Source organism: Synchiropus splendidus, chromosome 16, assembly GCF_027744825.2.
Source record: "Synchiropus splendidus isolate RoL2022-P1 chromosome 16, RoL_Sspl_1.0, whole genome shotgun sequence".
In the NCBI taxonomy this organism is placed as follows: Eukaryota; Metazoa; Chordata; class Actinopteri; order Syngnathiformes; family Callionymidae; genus Synchiropus; species Synchiropus splendidus.
The window spans coordinates 7,339,989-7,357,104 of NC_071349.1; the positions used below are offsets into that span (position 1 = coordinate 7,339,989).

The window sequence follows — 17,116 nt, forward strand, 5'->3', positions numbered from 1 at the left end:
GTGCTGGCCTACTCATTGCATCGGCTGCTGGTGTCCTTGAGGTTATCAGACCTCACCTGGACAGACAAAAGCCCAGTTTACCACTGGACTGTCTTTCAGTGTTCACTCATGGGCTTTACTTTCATGCGTTCACTGACAGAATACATGATTATGGAGAGCATCTGTCGTCTTAGGTGAACCTCGACTGGCGTCTTATAAGAACGTCAAATTATTCAGGTAGTGACTCCCGATCGGTGGGGGGCGCTGTAGTTGCTACGCTTCGCCTTAGAACTCGACGGTTACTTGTCGAATAAAGTGACGGCGAGAAGCTGGTGTCGTGCTACAACAACATACGCATTAGGGATGTGCGACAGGATCACAGCACACACGCTCCAACAGACGCGCAGAGCCGCGTAGCTCAACTCGCACACCTAAATGGAGGAGCACAACATCCGGGGCTTCTGTGCGCCGCGTTCTGACGCATGCGCCGATGCTATACCGAAATAACCCGTATAACATGCGAAACAGCATCGTTTTAGATTACATCTAATGGCTGGATTATTTTAGTTGGAATGAGGACATCGCCAACAACAGTCTGACCGAGGGGGTTACATGTATTTTTAAAACTCCGGAGTGAAGGTAATAGCAGTTTTCTCTTCCGTTCAAACGTCCCGCCCGATGGTGTCTCTGTCGTGTATCTCACATTGAAACGACCGGTTCGAAATTGTAGTTAATCCAACACTAGGCTTTTTTTAGAGACTCATCAAAGTCGACGAGTTTGCAGTCGTTTATGTAGGGCAGTGGTGTGAACCTGCCACACGGTGGCGCCAGTACATTTAGTATTTTTGCGCACGTCTCTGCACAGTCGACATTCAGGCTCCGTGGGCTTCTGTCGAAGTTGCGTTTCACCGTTCATGGCAGTTCTGTCGCGTTGTGTCCTTGTTACATGTCACGTGTTTAAAGCTGCAAAACCTCCTCTGTCACGTGCTCTTGAATGTTTGTTGTCTTGCTGCTCTTTTCCATCATAAACATTTTGAACTTTTCTGATCTTGTTATTCACATTTGCATGTTGTTAAAAACAACTTAATTCTCAACTTCCTTGAGCTTCAAAGCTGCGGATGTTCTTCCCAGTGCCCCACCTTGTCAGAGACTCTCCTTCCTCCACTTCATCATGTGTCACCAGCACTGCTTTTTTGAGGAGCAGCTGGTGGACCGCCAGCATGTCTCCACCTTCAGAGAGAGGCTGGCAGTTGGTGAAAGGACTGGAGCGTGTGGGGGAGTCCCAGTTTGGAAAAAAGAATCACAGCCATGCTAAGGAAGGGTGGATGCTAGGGCGTGCCGAGGCTCCACTAACCTGAGTGGTGAAGGGAAAAGTAAGAAAAGTCTTAACTTAATAGTGAAGTCAACTCAAAAATCTGTTCAGTTTTGTGGATTCCCTCGCATTAGATAGTGCTATGATCGAGAGAAAAGATCTGCAGAGACAGTAGCTCTGACACTGAGACAAGAAGCAGAGTAAAAACAGTCTGAGCTGAGGATGCTCAGGTGTCCACTTGAGAGTGACAAGGAAGGACAAGAAACCATCTTATCAGAGGGACATGTGCAAAACTTTGGAGACCTGGTCAGGGAGGGAGGATAGACTTGGGTTGCTGTAGCTCCTCATGCTGTCTATATTTTAAATATTCTTCTAGAGAGACTTTTGTTCTACATGGAACCTGTATTTTATTTTGAACTTGAACTTCACTTCATTTTTTACCCAGAAAGCAAATTCATATGATAATATTCTAGAAATCGTGAAAGTAAAAAAGCATTTTAAAGAAACGACACACCTCACGGTGTAGATCAAAGTTCTTGATGTGGTGTTCCAAGGCCCTGCATTTCTATGGTCAATGCAGCAACCAGAGACGTCCTTTTGGACCTCATTGACGGAGCTGTCGTGCCTGTCAGCAGTGACTGATGCTTCCGTCTTCCTCAGCAGATACAGGGCCATCGACTACTTCAGAATCACTGTGCTGAACAAACATGAGACGCCTTGATCAGCAAACTGAACAAGAGTGAAGCACTGAAAGAGTGTAAGTGTGGAAAGATGGGCGTTTCATGCACAAAAAAGAACAGCCACAGCAAGGACTTGTTTAGTGATCGGTGCTGGAAGGTCTAAAAGAGGCAAAAGTCACGTATCTTAAGAAGCCTGAGGGATGAAAAGCATCCTGAAATTTGTGCCAGCTGCTGTCGCCACACCCTTCCTCCACTGAGACTGGAACATATGTGCCGCTCTTTTATTACAGGGGAACAAGCATGCCCCCAACCGCTTCTGGTCACCAACCAGAGCAGAAAATGCAATCACAGTTTAATAAACACTGAGTGCGTAGGCTATAAATAGACTTTCACAACTCAAACAAGAGGAGAAGGGTAACATGAGTGAAGATGACTGGAGTGGTTTTTAGATTTCAGATGGACCATCAGGTTTTACATTCTGCCGTCAGTCAGACAGGCAGGATATTTAGGGTCTCATATTTATTCCCTCATGCCTTACTAGAGTCTGAAGCGGGGGACACCCTGGACAGGATGCCAGTCCATCACAGAGCAGACGCAGATGGTGTTGAGCGGTGGGAGGAAATCAGAGTGCCTGTAGCAACCCTCCACAGCACAGCAGATTTAGCTTGCAGAGGCTCAGTTAAGATTCAAACTTCTCAGTCTGTCGTGTCCCTGGACTCCTCACATCTAATGTCTGCCTGACATCAATGAAGACCTCAAAAGTCCGGAGCTGGAGCCAAAACACTCTGGCTGAAGAAAGAAGGCTGTTGTGGTCTTTGGTTGGTCTTTACGTGATTTCGTTCATGAGGACAGCTGAGCATCTGCATTGTGTCACGTGCCAGCGTGGTTGGGAAGTGAATCGTGCCAAACTCAGGGTCCACATTGTGACACTGTAAACCAGTCCTGGCACCTGTTCATTCCTGAACCTGAAGACAGATGGGACTTGAAAAGTTTTCCAGAAGTCTGAGTACCTGAGTGTGTCGGCATGGTCTCCTAACAGATCTGTCTTTGATGAGAACATCCACCCTCACCTGCCACTCACACGTGGCCCAGATATGTGTGTGACACTTGATGACAGGATGTTTGCAGTCCTGAATTGTTGTCATAGCTGGTTCTGGTCGACCGAGTAGAGCAGGAAGAACAGACACCACTCACTGACTGGACCTGAGACATCAGTCCTCATTTCCACACTCAGCTGTCTGTTATTAGTGTCCTATATGTATTTGATCTCAATTTTAAAAACCTCGGAGGGCAGGTTGACTTCACCTTCTGTCTTTTGTTCAGTTCACTGCATTAGAAGACAAAAACGTCTCTTAAAAACAAGGCTGTGTATTTAGTCCCAACTCGGATGTGCATGACATTGGTTTTACTTCGAGGAACAGCAGCTGGATTTACTGATAGTTCTACTTCACACTCTTATCAAGAGGAATGAGCAGTGAAGATGCAGATTGGTCCATTTGCTTGATCTGCAGTGGGAATCTGCCTGGGTCTCAGCAGGTCTGAGCTGAACTGGCAGTAAAGTTGCAGTGGCAGCAGAGACCCGGAGGTGGACAGCACCGTGAGAGCCACACTGGAGCAGAACGCAGCTTCTATACTTGATGCTGTACAGGAAGCTCAAGATGAGAAACGCTATCCGGCAGTTTCTCCGCTCGCTAGTTGGCGGGAGCAAAGTTTACGCAGGGAAGCAGCTCTGAGATAAGGAGTGATCGTTTGGAAGTCTAATCTGAGGGTACATAAATGCTTTATCTGTCTGCAGACTGGGGTCTGCTCATGGTCACAAGGCAGACGGTGGTGATGTGTGAAAGAGATGACCTCAGAGCCCACAGACGTGTAGGGGAAGTGACTGGAGGTGAAGAGCTTGGGAGCTGGCTTCTCACAAGCCCTGATTTGTCATCGTGCCAGCACCCGTCGACTGATCCACCCGAGCCACGTTTCAGTGTCTTCCGTTGACTAACAAATTCCACCAAGTCACTCACACTGAAAGACTCCATTGTGCTGGACCGAACTCAGCCTCTTTTGGAGAGAGGAAACAGAGACGTGGGAGTGCCAGAGCGACAGTGGACCGGCTCGAAGGACTTCCCGCCTGGTTCTGAACACTGGCCGACACTGTCTTGGCCTGATCCACGCCTGGTTCCCTCACAAGCCAAAGATAGAAGTAGAAAGCTGTGTTGTTGCTCTGATGTGAGGATGCTGCATCTTTATCACTGTTAGGGCAAAGTTCCATCATTCAGACTTCAAGTCGACACACTCAGAGTCTGAGTGGACACTCAGCAGAATTGCACCCTTGCATCGATCTTACCTCAATAAACCCTATTGAAGGTTTGATGTCTGTGACCCGGTCAGTACATGCAGGTCATCATTTATCACATCGTTCAATTGTACACACTTTTAAATAATAATATGTTTTTGTAAGAGGAAAACCTACCAGTTATATAAATATATGGTTGTTTTTTTAGATCGTTTTTTTCCTTTCTAAAAAGAGCTCACGTGTGACGTTTTATCCATGACGTAATGTGCCCTGATAGGTTCATGACTGTAGAAAAATGTCCAGCGGATTTTGCTGCCGTATTTAAATGGTAGAGAAAAGAAATTTATTCCTACATGCTCGGATGTTTTGACAGAGTATGTAAGTGATTTAGACGGTCTATATTTATTTAAAAATATTTGTCTTAATAACGCGCTCTTCGCTTCTTGGCTGATTTTCCTTGATGTGCTTGAACGCAGCGCGCTCGGGCACCGTGGCAGTTGGGGCGGGGCTATGCAAATGAGCCGCGTCACCCTGGTGGATGCTCCGGGAGCGGGACACTTGCTGCGGACAGACGGAGCTCGAGTCGAGGATCCGGGGACAGTGGCGAACAACAGCAACACTTTCGCTCCACTTCTGCCGCTCAACGATGGCTTCCAAGTGCCCCAAGTGTGACAGGACGGTGTATTTCGGTGAGTCACGTTTACTATAGCGGGTGATGGTGCGCCACAATAAACACTAGTTTATGCTAGTTCGGCATAACGCGTCGCCGAAATAAATCTTGCGTCGCTTTCAGTTTAAAAACAGAAGTGTGTGTGTGTGTACATTCACTCATTCATTCATTCCCTGCTCCCGGCTGAGCTGAGGCGCGTCACTCTCGTGTTGGAACCCCAGAATCCCCCACCAAGTTTGCACAGCCCTTCGCTATCATCAACCAATATTTCTCCTTGCTCTTCCAGACAGCTCTGCTCACTTGTGGGAAACAAATGAACCCCAATTCCCTCCGGAATCTGTGTAGTTCAGGAGGCTGTTTTTAGTGTAACTAGATGGTTGACAGCTTCTTGTGTATATATGATTTGGGAGGAACTAGATGCTCCGGGTTTCTGAGCAACTGTTTTATTCCTAATTTGCTGGTTAACTTCCCATGTTTCAGCGGCCAGTGAAAGACCTGCTGGGAGCCGCGGGGCCATATGCTGAGACAGCCTGGTGCACAGAGTCCTGTCAACAGAACTGTCTCCCAGCTCTGATGCTGAGGCTCTGGAAGCCCTGATAACACAGCAAGAATGTACCCAGATGAGAGCAGAGATTAGAGCAGCTTAAAGATAAACACAAATTGCTCTGACTGAAGGGTGTTTATGAATCACAACCTATTTGGCGTCCCAGCGGTGCCCGGGTAATCTTCTGTTTAGTTTTGGCTGCGTGATGGCAACACAACTATTGTGTCTGCCTCTGGTCTTCTCTTGCACTTCGCAGCACACGGAGTGATGATGGGATCAAAATCAATTACGTGAATGGATGAAAGTCCTCTTATGTAAGAGGAGCGGCGCATCACAGCTGCAGCTCATCCTATGGTTCCCACGAGTCACGAGCCTGGAATAATTCAGTCTCACATTTGCTCATGTTTTGCACTTGTTTCATATGTGGCTTCATTTCCTGCTGCCGGTGAGTCACGGCAGCCAAGTGATGCTTTTATATAACATACAGTTATTTTTGGCCCGGGTGTGTCTGGCTGGGTGGAGAACTCTTGGGGCTGCGCACACCAAAAGATGAGGAGGAAGGTCTTCCTGGAGGAGAGCCCCAAGTGTGGAGGGGAGGCGAAGCTTCAGTCATGGCTGTTGTGGGTATGACAGAGCAGGGAGAGGTCAAGCTGGGTGAGCGCTGAGCCCCATGACGTTGCACCAGAGCAGTGACCCTGGAGGGCTCTCCAGAGCAGCGACACAGTGTCATGTCTGCAGATGTCAAAGCAGCTGCGTAATGAAATAGTCTTGCTGAAGCGTGTGTTACCGGTTATTGTGCGCATCCTGTCACATGTTGGGACTCTGACTTGTGGTGCTGCCTGCAGACCTTCGTCTCCCAGATGCTGGTGACCAACTTCAGTTGGAGCAGACTTGTTTTCTTAACCGATGCGAGACGTTTTTGGTGGTGAGCCGCAGTCTGGCTCGGAAGTCCCTCGGTTTCAAGGCGCATTTCTGAGTTCCATCGGTGTAAGAAGGAGGCTTGTGGGTTAATGATCCCAGCATTTCCTGCACACGGCTGTACATTCCACATTCAACGTTCCTGGTTTGGGTTGGTATATGTCAAGTAATAATAAGAAACCAGTCACAACCAAGCCTCATTTGGTTAGTGAAACTATTACTAGCTTTCTTGGGTAAAGTTCATCTCAATACACAATTAAATAAGTCCTAAATAAGGATGATCTGTCAACATGCAGCTACAATTTTGTGGTTTTCAATTCTCTGGAATAAATCGGCTGTGTGGAAAACCACAGCAGACTCTTGCGGACCTCCACCACGTCTGTTGTGAACAAATCCAACACAAACTACGCCCGAACGCTCCTACTCCTTTTCGATCCCCTGAACCCACTCAAGAGTGGAGGAGTTGCTGTTGTATGCTCTGAGGTGGGGCTGAAACAAACTTCCCACATTGGCGTGGGATCATCTTCACAGCGTTCTTCATCTCCCTGACTGAATAAGAGACGAAGATAGGAGCTAATGGCCGTGGCTTTCATTCACAAGTTCTCCTCTCTGTGTGGTTTCCTCCTCACTAGCTAGGATTTGCCTTCAGGCCCAAATTCCTCACCCTGAACCGGACCAAAGAATGAGGGGAAATGGGGCGCGATGACTTCCTTTATTTTCTCCTCCAACTCTGCAAGTGCAGTGTGCATTATAATCCGAAAGGACATCCCTTCTCACAGCAGGCCCTCTGTGGCTGAGAGTGGAGTGTTTCCCACACACCTCCCATTGATCCTGCTTTTAGCCACAATGTCCTCACAAAATCCTCCTTATTCAGGTCCTATCTGTCAACATGAGAGTACCCTGTTTTCCACTCGACTGCCCAGTGGGCTGCGTGAATGTGGCGGTTATATAACGTCATTTCTTGAGTTGCTGCCTTCGCCTGTTGCCATTGCATAACCTGTCAGCTACTGTGCTCTGGTGAAAGAAGGTCCCCTTTCTCTGTCTTTTTGGAGGCACTAATATGATCCCTTAATGGACAAGCTATTAGACTTGTTCCTAAATGTCACCCCTCCTTCACTTCCCCATTTAACACAGGTGGAGCTGTTTGGCTTCCTTTGTGACCAGTTACACAACGCTTGCTGTAGGAGGACTGTAGAACAATTCGTGGGCATCAACAGAGTTGTGCGAGAGTCTGCTCTGAGGACGCACCTCCATAACCATGTCAAACTCAAACTGATGCAGCAAGTTACCTCAAAATGGCTTTGTGGTTGATAGGGAGTAACAGGGTCAGCCCCTGAAGGTCTGTAACTGTGGTTCCCAAGAGTGGGAGGGATTGAGTGACTACTTGGGGAACAGGTGTCTGCATACTTGCCCTCACCTGTGGTCACATTGTTGGGGTTCTGCTGACCAAAACAAGTAGAGGGTGGTTACTGGTGGAGTCAACCTTCTCTCAGAGACGGGGAGACGAGCTCGGTCGTCTCAGAGAGGCGAAGAATAAAGTTGTTATCAAGCGGTTGGGTGGATCGAGTGAGGTGGCTCTCATTGTTGGCCTGATTTAGCGACTATATCAAGGAGTCAAAGTCGGAGTGTAGGGTGCCCGGATGCTGCTGAAGCACAGGGGAGAACCCTGCATTGTGAGGATGTTAATATGTTTTTGACTGCACAAGAGGCTCCTCACATAGGACCTTTAGGCTGGCAATTATTAAATCTACTTTTTAGCTTCAGACTTTTTCAGCAAGTGCCTTTAACTTGGGCTGAAGAGTGTCCGCTGGATTTGACAGTGTTGGAGCAGAGAGCCCTGGAGCCAGCCGCCGTGCGTGGTCACTGCCTGCAGCTCCTCTGACCAGCTCAAACAGGATGCATGTTAACTACAGTCCATTTACGTCAGCCAGCTGAATTCACGAGGTCGACTCCATCTCTTTTCAGAAGGGAGGGAAGGAAACTTTGCCTAGTTCTGGGGAGACAGACGACCTCTAGCATGCTTTGCCTCAAGGTTGCATCAGCCACAGACGGACTCGCTGAGAGCCTGTGTTTTCTTCCGGCACCACAGGAAACTGCACGCGCAACTAATCGATTGCAACTCAGCACTAGGGGTCAGCGCCCTTCCAGTTCACTTGGTCTTTGAAAATACATTTTTAAATTTCCAACGGTACTTCAGTGAAGCGCTGAGCTGCAGTACTTTAAAACACATCCATCACTTCAATGCCATCTCATCAGCTGACTCTCTCTTCTACTCCCACTGAATGGCTCTTGTCTTTTAGCTGAAGATGAGGTCACCACTGTTGTCTGTGCTCCAGAGACAACAGTGAGAGGATGCTCTCCCATAAACACTATATTCCTTCCTGCATTCTTTTTATTATATCATGCTAGAAATCTGCATTTTGTATCAACGCAGAGTTGTTTTGCGCAGCTGAGTTGTGCGCCAGATTGCGTGGGTCTGGGTCATGCAAGGTTGTTCTGTGATCAAATGATAAAATCACAGACTTCCTAAAACTCATAAATTCGTGACCTCTTTTCAGGCATGATGAAGTTGTCGTTCGCTACATTTTTTTACGTGCCATTGTTAGCTAGCTAGCTAGCTTCAACATCGGCTATAACTTGCTGGCGCTCAGAGCAGCGGTACTGGTGTTGTAACTAGTCCTTGCACTGAGGCTCCTGAATGTGAATGGTTATATCGGTTATTCATTTCTGAATGACGATACGTCACTTATTTTCTGCTGATTTTTTTTATTTTTTGGCCTGGTGGGAGGTGGAGTACACTGTCGGGGAAAGCCTTTAGTCTTTAGTTTTGGGGCTTGAACATTTGGAAAATGTCTCCATTTTTCCATTGATAAAGATGAAGTGTAGTTGTGACTTTCTTTGTTTGGTGTGACTTTGCTGCGGGAAGAACAGATGGGTCCGCATCACTGGAGGCTGGAACAAAATCCATCCGACCATGATTCGCTGTTAGGAAAACATTGGTTACATCACTAAGCTTATAAATAGTCTTGGCATAAAATGGCTTCCTTCTGGGTCACGTTTCTGGTCCTGAGGATGGATGTCTCCTCAAATCTCCACCTTCGATCCTCATATTTCTGCTGGTGGGTGGTCAGCTGTGTGAGTCTGTCTCAGTGCTGCTCTGACCCGGAGTCATCCTCGCCTCTTGTGTTTGCTTCCAGATGTCAACAGATAATCAAGTCATTGAAGGAGTTAGCCACTAATGTCCCACCATCTGAAGGTCTCTTGTTAACCTCCGTGTCCCGACCCATGAACATGGTCTGGTGCTGGGCCTGCTTCAGTCGGAGAGATGCTCTGCTTCACAGAGAAGTGACTTTGGCGTTAATGAAATCATTGTGTAACCAAAGCAAACAACAACACGGATCCAATTGTGCTGCCCTTCAAGACCTTGGTCCTCCATTAAATCATCACCAGGCAGCTCTCCTCAAGCCTTCATGTGATGCAGAGTCAGACTCTGTTAATGTGACATCCATGACTCTGATCACAGTCAGTTCTGCTAATGAAGCTAAGTAAAAGCCATTTGTCTTCAAGGTCAACAACATTTCTGGTTCTCCTCGATGGCTTGTTTGTGTCTCTGGTGACCTGCTGGGCTGAACTACAGGCCAGTGTGTTGGATGGAGGACTTGACGTGGGGATTTCAGAGAGTCCCAGATCTGACTCACATTCCTTTAATCTGCTAACAACTTGATTTTATTTGAGCTGAAAGCGTGAACTTCTCTTACAGTTGTGTCTGGGGCCTCTTCTAGAGATTTATGCTTTGTGATGAAAGTGCTCTGGTGGATGGCTGGCTACAGGCGTGTTTCCAGGATTGCTGTGTGTCGGAAGTCAAAATGGGAAATTCTCTGAAGTCTGGAGAGTATTGCTTTTTTTTCTTTAATAAAAGTTGAACAACTGAAGCAGTCCGGCCAGGCAGAAAAACTTTGTTGCTGGTTTGAGAGCAGGTTCTTCCAGACTAGAAGAGCGGAGTGATGTATGGTCTCTTCTGGGGCGACTCAGTCCCTCCATCTGGTTAATAACAAACGTGTCATTACAACTGTTTATATTTAGAAGCTCTCCGTTGTGGTTTTCTCTGCAGTTCAGTGTAATGCTGTTATCAGGCTGTTGTCCGCCTGAGTAGTGTCCAGCAGTAAACACCAGTGCGCTAATCCACAGCGTGGCAGGGATCATGGCTTCAGCTGCTGTTGGCTGACGTGGAGGGAATTGTGGTGAATATATGAGTGCTTCTGAGCCATAACTAGTCCAGATTAGGTTGGTTTTGACCAAGTTGGAACCATGAATGACGAGAGTTACTCTCCATCCAGCCTTAGTGTGCCATGAACGTGTGTAGTGATCTCAAGTTAAACAAGTTTGTATTGATCAACCTTTCTCTGAACTGTGTGTGGAGAGTAGAAAACAAGTGAGCTGAAGACTGCCGTGGTCAGGCTTTCTTCTGTGGTTCTTTACTCGGTCCGTCCTGGAGGTGGAGGAGCTCTTCATTGTCTCCTCTGGTTATTGTGAGTGTAGCTTCTTGGCTCAGGAGACTGTCGTGGTGAAGACAGAGTCAAGCTGAGAGGCAGAGCTCTCCTTACACGACTGCCTTCTGAAGTTCCTGCTGGTGCCTGGTCTCAGGCTTTGGATTGGGACTGCTCTATGTGATCGGGTTAGGAGCTAGGTCATCCAGGAGCTGCTGCTCCTCAGCATTAGGAGAAGCCAGAAGACCTTGTCGCTTGGATCATGTCTGGCAGTTCAGACCAAGGGCTCACTGGAAAGAGATGTCTCCCCTGGGAACACCTCAGTGTTCCCCTCAAAGGAGCTGCAGGATGTCAAAAATTAATGGATGGTCCACTGAGTAACTTCATCATCATCATCATCATCTTCTCCCTTGGAGATGTTCCTAGTGTGGAGCTGCTGCAGATCAGAGCAGAAGCGGTTCAGTCTAGTTCCTCCCTGCGTGTGCACCTCACCGATGAAGCTGCTCCACACTCCCAGCTCTGGTGAGTCACTGCTGCAGATTTTCTTTCTGATTCTCTGAAATCATTTGAGCCCAGATGCATGTTTGGTGGATTAAATTCTGCACTTGGGGCTATATCATGGATAATAAAGGCTGGAGCTGTGGCCAGATGCTAGAACCTCCCCCGGCCTGTGACTCCACAGCCAGAGCGCAGCTCTGCTCTCTCATAATCACTGATGCCCTTCATAACACGAAGCTGTTAAAACGCCGATGTCGGTTCGCTCGCAGAGAAAGTGGGACATGCTGCTGCTGCTGACGTTTGTTTCCATTCACTTGGACTTGTGTTTGGAGAGCTGCCTCGCAGCCCGGCTCACTCCCATACTCACTGTAACAGCACTTCTTTTGGGACATATTCTCTGTACCTGCTGTAGAACTATTGTGGTGAAGATGTTTTTGGCCACCCAGTGGTCAGAATGTTGGGGCGTGGACGCCTTCACGGCAGTGCTGAGCTCCCTCACTGGGATGTGATCCGCAGAGAAGCAGGACTTCAAATGTTTAGCTAGGAAACAATAGTAAACGAAGGAGCGTCATGTTTGACTAGAAGGAAGCCTGTTTCCTTTTCCGCTAGTTTGTGGCGCGGGCAGATAAGGAAGGTGTTTCCCCGGCCCAGTGGGACTGTGCTGCAGCCATTGTCTGGACTCACAAGTGTTGCTGGAGAGGGTATTATTAGGCTCCGGGGCTTGTCTGGAGGGAAACCAGGCTGCATGTGTACAGTTAACTGGGGGAGGGGGGTGGATGTTTTGGGGTGTCGGGACAATGGATCTGGGTTGTAGGCGCCCCCCGTTGCTCCAGCTGGACGGGGAATCGCACCACTGTCTCAGAGTGACATCACCACATCCTGCCCCATACAGGCATCCCCAGCTCTCCCAACCCCCACCAGCACTTGATGACAGGATTTAGATTTAGACAGAATCAATGGCTACTGTGCAGCGCTGTGATGTCACGTCAGAACAAGCACCTCATGCAGGCCATCCACAGTGCCGGAGAGTCCACAGTAAAGCATTGATTTCTGTCTTTTTTTTGTCCCACAGCTGAGAAAGTGTCGTCACTGGGGAAGGACTGGCACAAGCTTTGTCTCAAGTGCGACCGCTGCAACAAGCTTCTCAACGCTGGAGGCCACGCTGAGGTTAGTAACACCAGCATCAGAGGTGTCTGGATGTGCAGCTAATCCAGTGACCCCAAACATTTTCTGCCATATCGAGGGTTAATCTGGACGTGAAGTCTAGAAAAAAAAGTAAAGTTGAATTCCTCATCAACAAAACGGTGGTCGTCTGAGGTTACCCAGACATTCCTGCTCCTTCCATCCAGCCGTGGGAACTGGAGGGGTTCCCAGAGCGGTGGAGTTATGAAGTCTGGGTCTGAGGCTCCTGATGGCGCGCTGTCTCGAACTGCTCAGATCCAGGGACATTTGTTCACTGTGAAACGGCAGCTCCGTTTTGCTAGATATCTGGGATTAAAACGGGAGTTGGAGACATGGACCATGGATCTCTATCTGCTGTCCAATGGAGCTCATTGCTCTCAACATGAGTTCAAACGCTAAAACAGGATTGGATTAAGTAAATCAACGTAGGGCAATAATATTGGGCAGAAAGCCTTCAGTATATGAGTGAAAGAGTGGCCTGTCTGCCAGAACTGACTGTCCTCGGGAACAAACTATAAAACCTTACAGCCAGCACAGAGAAGGTCGGGAGGCTGGTGGAAGAGCTAGAGGCTTGAGCTGCTTCCCAGTCAATGCAGCATCCAGACTAAAAGACTTTTCCTGATACAGCTGAACCCGACCAACAGGAAGGGGGGATGAAATGTGCCGCCCCACTTTTACAGTCACACTTGTATTGAATGGTTGCAAGTGTGGTTTCTCTGGTCGTAAATGACGCAGGAAATTACAGTGTGGATGTTTTTATGCTTAATTCCACGCCTGGTCCACATGTATCTCCACGAGGAGCTCGTGTGTGTGTGTTGGGGGGGTGAGATGGGGAGCACTATCCTTCCGTTACACAGTCACACGGCAACGTCGCACAGACCCTCCACCCACCTGCGGAACAACTGCTGCCATTGTTTGAGGACCTTTACTTCTGACCTAACTGTTGCTGGCCGCTAACCCCCATCAAAGTGCCTCCACTGAAGGTCACTGAACCTGCTCTGGCTGATCCATCTGCGTGTCACATGAAAAGTCAGTTGAGGTCCATGCAGATGCCAAGACAGCGCTCTTTTGTCTACATTGCCCCTCATTTGCTCAGATGCTCGTCCCTTTGCTTCACACTCGCGCTCCTCTGCACTGGCCGTCCCAGGAACTAAACTGAAGCGGAGTAATGGATGGAAAAGATGGATTAGGGCTCAGGATGTGGGGAGTGTGAGCTGCTGGGAACAGAGTGGGCCGTGCAGTGAATCATGATCCATTTTTAAGGTGACTGAAACTGGAACTAAATCACAGACGTTAGTAAGACCATCCTCCAGACTCGTACTACAGACAGCGGCGAGGCGCCGCACATCAGGAAGCTGCTTCATGAACATGTTTCCTGGAATGTTGTTGCTGTTCTCCTTCCAATGTGAAGTGGCAGAGAGATGGTGTCCATGCTCAAGACTGCGTCTGATCTCCAACTCTAGTTTGCGCAAAAAAACTGTTTGTTTGGATGCCGTCCTCCACGTCTTGCCTGGACAGATTGACATCTGGAAGGTGACACGTGTCCCCACAATCATGTGGACCTTCAGCCAGCCTCCGGTGTCACGCTGTAAGCATCACTGACTCTCATTTATGGTTATCCAGCACTGGACCAGTGGGCACCCTGCTGCCTGTTGGCCTCCTTTTTTGGTGCGTCCGGTGGTCACTTTCCCAGCATGCACCAGGAACACTCATCTCTCAGCGACACTTGTGTGGCGACACACTTGAGTGTGAAGCTGTTACCTGGTTACCACTGTGGTCTGCTCTGTCTTCAGAGGCTCTGTGACAATGACATCATCGGGTTTTAAAGACTCCCTTTTTGGAATCTCTCCCCTGAGTCTCAGTCACCCGGAAAAAATCAAAACACCCCCCAGGTTTATATGGCTCCACTCGACTGTGTGTGTGTGTGTTAATCCTGTCGTTTGTGTGTCTGACAGCATGATGGGAGACCCTACTGCCACAAGCCGTGCTATGCTGCCCTCTACGGGCCAAAAGGTGAAGGACAGCTCCCCAACTCTGAGATCAAAAACACAAATGGTGTATTGTTCTTCATTGTTGTGGCATTGGTTCCGTTCAGGTGTGAACATCGGCGGTGCTGGTTCTTATGTGTACGATGCCCCGGCCAACAACAACCCGTCCACCACCATCGACTCTGCCACCAAAGCAGAGGAGAAGAAGACGTTTGTTCCAAAGGCGCCATCGAAAGGTAATGTGTGTGTAACTGCTTTATCCTCACTTGTGGGGACCTTATGCCTATGTGGGAACCATTTGGCCGGACCACACAAATCCAAGCCTCAGTTTTCTGGTTAAAACTACAAAATATCTGGGTCACAATTGGGTTAAGAGTCCTGGTTTTGGATGGTTATGTTTAGGGTGAGCGGCTGGGGGAAGGGTTATGGTAATGAGAGGTCCCCACAAGGATAGCGATACAAGTGTGTGTGTGTGTGTTACCTGAGCAAGGGGCCCTGTAGTGAGATTGTCTGCAGAGTGACCAGATGAACCTGTGTGAGAACCAGCTTGAGTTTCCACTGTTCTAATACGCCAACAGCTGGCAGTATCACCACCTTCTCTGGAGAAGCCAACCTGTGCCCCCGCTGTAACAAGAAGGTGTACTTCGGTGAGTGTTCCCGAGGCTGAGGAAGTGAGTGTGGAGCTAGATAACTGAAGCAGTTGTTTGGCGCCTCTGCAGCTGAGAAGGTGACGTCGCTGGGCAAAGACTGGCACCGCCCCTGCCTGCGCTGCGAGCGCTGCAGCAAGACCCTGGCGGCCGGCAGTCACGCCGAGGTGAGCCACTCTGGCCTGCTGGGTCCACGTATTCGGCTCCACTAGTTGAAACAAATGGTTGTTAGTTTCGGGGTGCCAAAGAGGGCCAGATGTCCCGACCATGGAGGTGACCCTTGTCTGTTCTGATGAGAGTTTTTAGCAGTATTTTGATACATAACTTGCATTTTACATTTTTTGCCTTCATTTTTCCGTCCTCCTGAGGTGATAGACGGGTGCTGTTTCTTCCATGTTTGATGAGAATGCTCACTGTGTTTTCCTCCTCCAGCATGACGGACAGCCCTACTGCCACAAACCCTGCTATGCCGTTCTGTTCGGGCCCAAAGGTAACCGCTAGGGGGCGCCTTCCGCCCGCTAATTTTGCCAGTTAGACTTGAAGCAGAATGTCAGGGAGCCTTCCGCCTCTGGACAGAAGCATTGTAACTCATCAGTAATCTCATCGTAACTCAGTCACTCAGCTTCTCCGACCCTGCTGTTCACCCCTTGTTTGGGCTTCTAACCCGCGACCCTTCTCCTGTCCCTGTGGTTTCTCCAGGCGTGAACACTGGTGGTGTGGGCAGCTACATCTATGACAAGGAGCCCAGTGCCGTGAGCCAGCCCTGAACCCCGTGACCCCTCCCCCTCCATCCTCCTCCTGCGTTCACACTGAAACTCTCCTCCATCTCCGCTCCAGTCCTCGCATCCTGACCCGCCACCAGCTCATCCGACTCGTACGACGCGACTCGACGGCGCCATCTCTCTCTCCCATCAGTCTCTAATCGCACAATAATCTCATTCTCGACTCCATCTGTGATTGACCTCACGCCTCACCTGTAACACCCGACCCTCGGAGGACGCTCAGGTGTGGAGGTGGGCTTCTTCGCTGCACACAAAGGGGGCGCTCAGGAGCACAATAAAGCTTTGTTCATATTGGCTGCGGTCCAGCATGTAAATGTTTTTGCTGAGATGTAAAGATTGTTTTTCTAAAGAGACTGAAGAAAGTATTTTGTTACAATCGGAACCGTCAAGTATCGAAACTGCGACACAGAGCACGTGGGCCGCCACTAGCTGCAGAGCTAACCCCGCTGTTCCCCCAAAACACTCTCACATAAATGTGGTATTTTGCTGTTAGCGCTAGCTTAGCATGTAGCCTCTGCCGACAAGTCATTCAGCAGGAATGTGCATCTGATGTTGTTCTGGTTTGTGCTCCATCTTTAGCTCGTTAGACGCAGCAGGGGGCGCTGTAGAGCTCAACCTCGCTCTTTTTAGTCCCTGTACCAGTAAATATTTTAGACTCGTGCCACTTCAGTATTGGACCAGTTCTGAACTTGTGTTCCCTTTAATAAATGCAATAAATTGTGACAAGGTGGTGTGAGTTTGTGTTTCTGGAGAAGTCTGGAAGTCACTGTTGCACGCTTTTCACTCCGCTTCCCTCTTCACTCGTGAGCAGCAGGAACATGGCGCCACACATCTGCTGACCCTACTGGAACATGCTTATTCAGACATCCGCATCTTCGCTCCCCCAGAATGAGACTGGAGTTCAGAAACCGATTAGAGTTCTTGCGCCCCCTGCAGGAGACGTGAGACTTCAACAGCAAATCAAGTGACACACTGGTGGAGGACTCAGGGAAACATCCACATCCATACGGCCTCCACGCAGACTCGAGGACAGGCGTCTGACGCTTCAGTGTGACTGATCCAGAAGTGACTCTCTGGTGACGGCGGGTTCTCTCCAACTTCCTGCTCCTCACAGACAAGAGCAGCCGCTCACCTCCTTAATT

The 17,116-nt window shown here is 48.9% G+C and overlaps 1 protein-coding gene across 1 annotated transcript; it reads left to right on the plus strand.

Annotated features, from left to right (window-relative positions):
• The first annotated feature begins 456 nt into the window (after positions 1 to 456).
• On the plus strand, positions 457 to 16,700 carry crip2 (cysteine-rich protein 2). The gene is made up of 9 exons (XM_053845503.1): positions 457 to 618; positions 4,735 to 4,947; positions 12,448 to 12,542; positions 14,513 to 14,570; positions 14,653 to 14,781; positions 15,124 to 15,192; positions 15,265 to 15,359; positions 15,625 to 15,682; positions 15,892 to 16,700. The coding sequence occupies exons 2-9, from the start codon at positions 4,797 to 4,799 to the stop codon at positions 15,957 to 15,959; spliced, it is 723 nt and encodes a 240-aa protein (XP_053701478.1). The 5' UTR covers positions 457 to 618; positions 4,735 to 4,796; the 3' UTR covers positions 15,960 to 16,700.
• Positions 16,701 to 17,116: the final 416 nt, after the last annotated feature.

Bases quoted from the DNA above. Each gene is read 5' to 3' on its own strand.
- crip2 (XM_053845503.1), top strand. From the start codon at position 4,797: ATGCTCCGGGAGCGGGACACTTGCTGCGGACAGACGGAGCTCGAGTCG. The intron at 14,782-15,123 runs GTAATGTGTGTG...ATACGCCAACAG, and splicing joins TCCAAAGGCGCCATCGAAAG to CTGGCAGTATCACCACCTTC. The intron at 15,193-15,264 runs GTGAGTGTTCCC...GCGCCTCTGCAG, and splicing joins TAACAAGAAGGTGTACTTCG to CTGAGAAGGTGACGTCGCTG.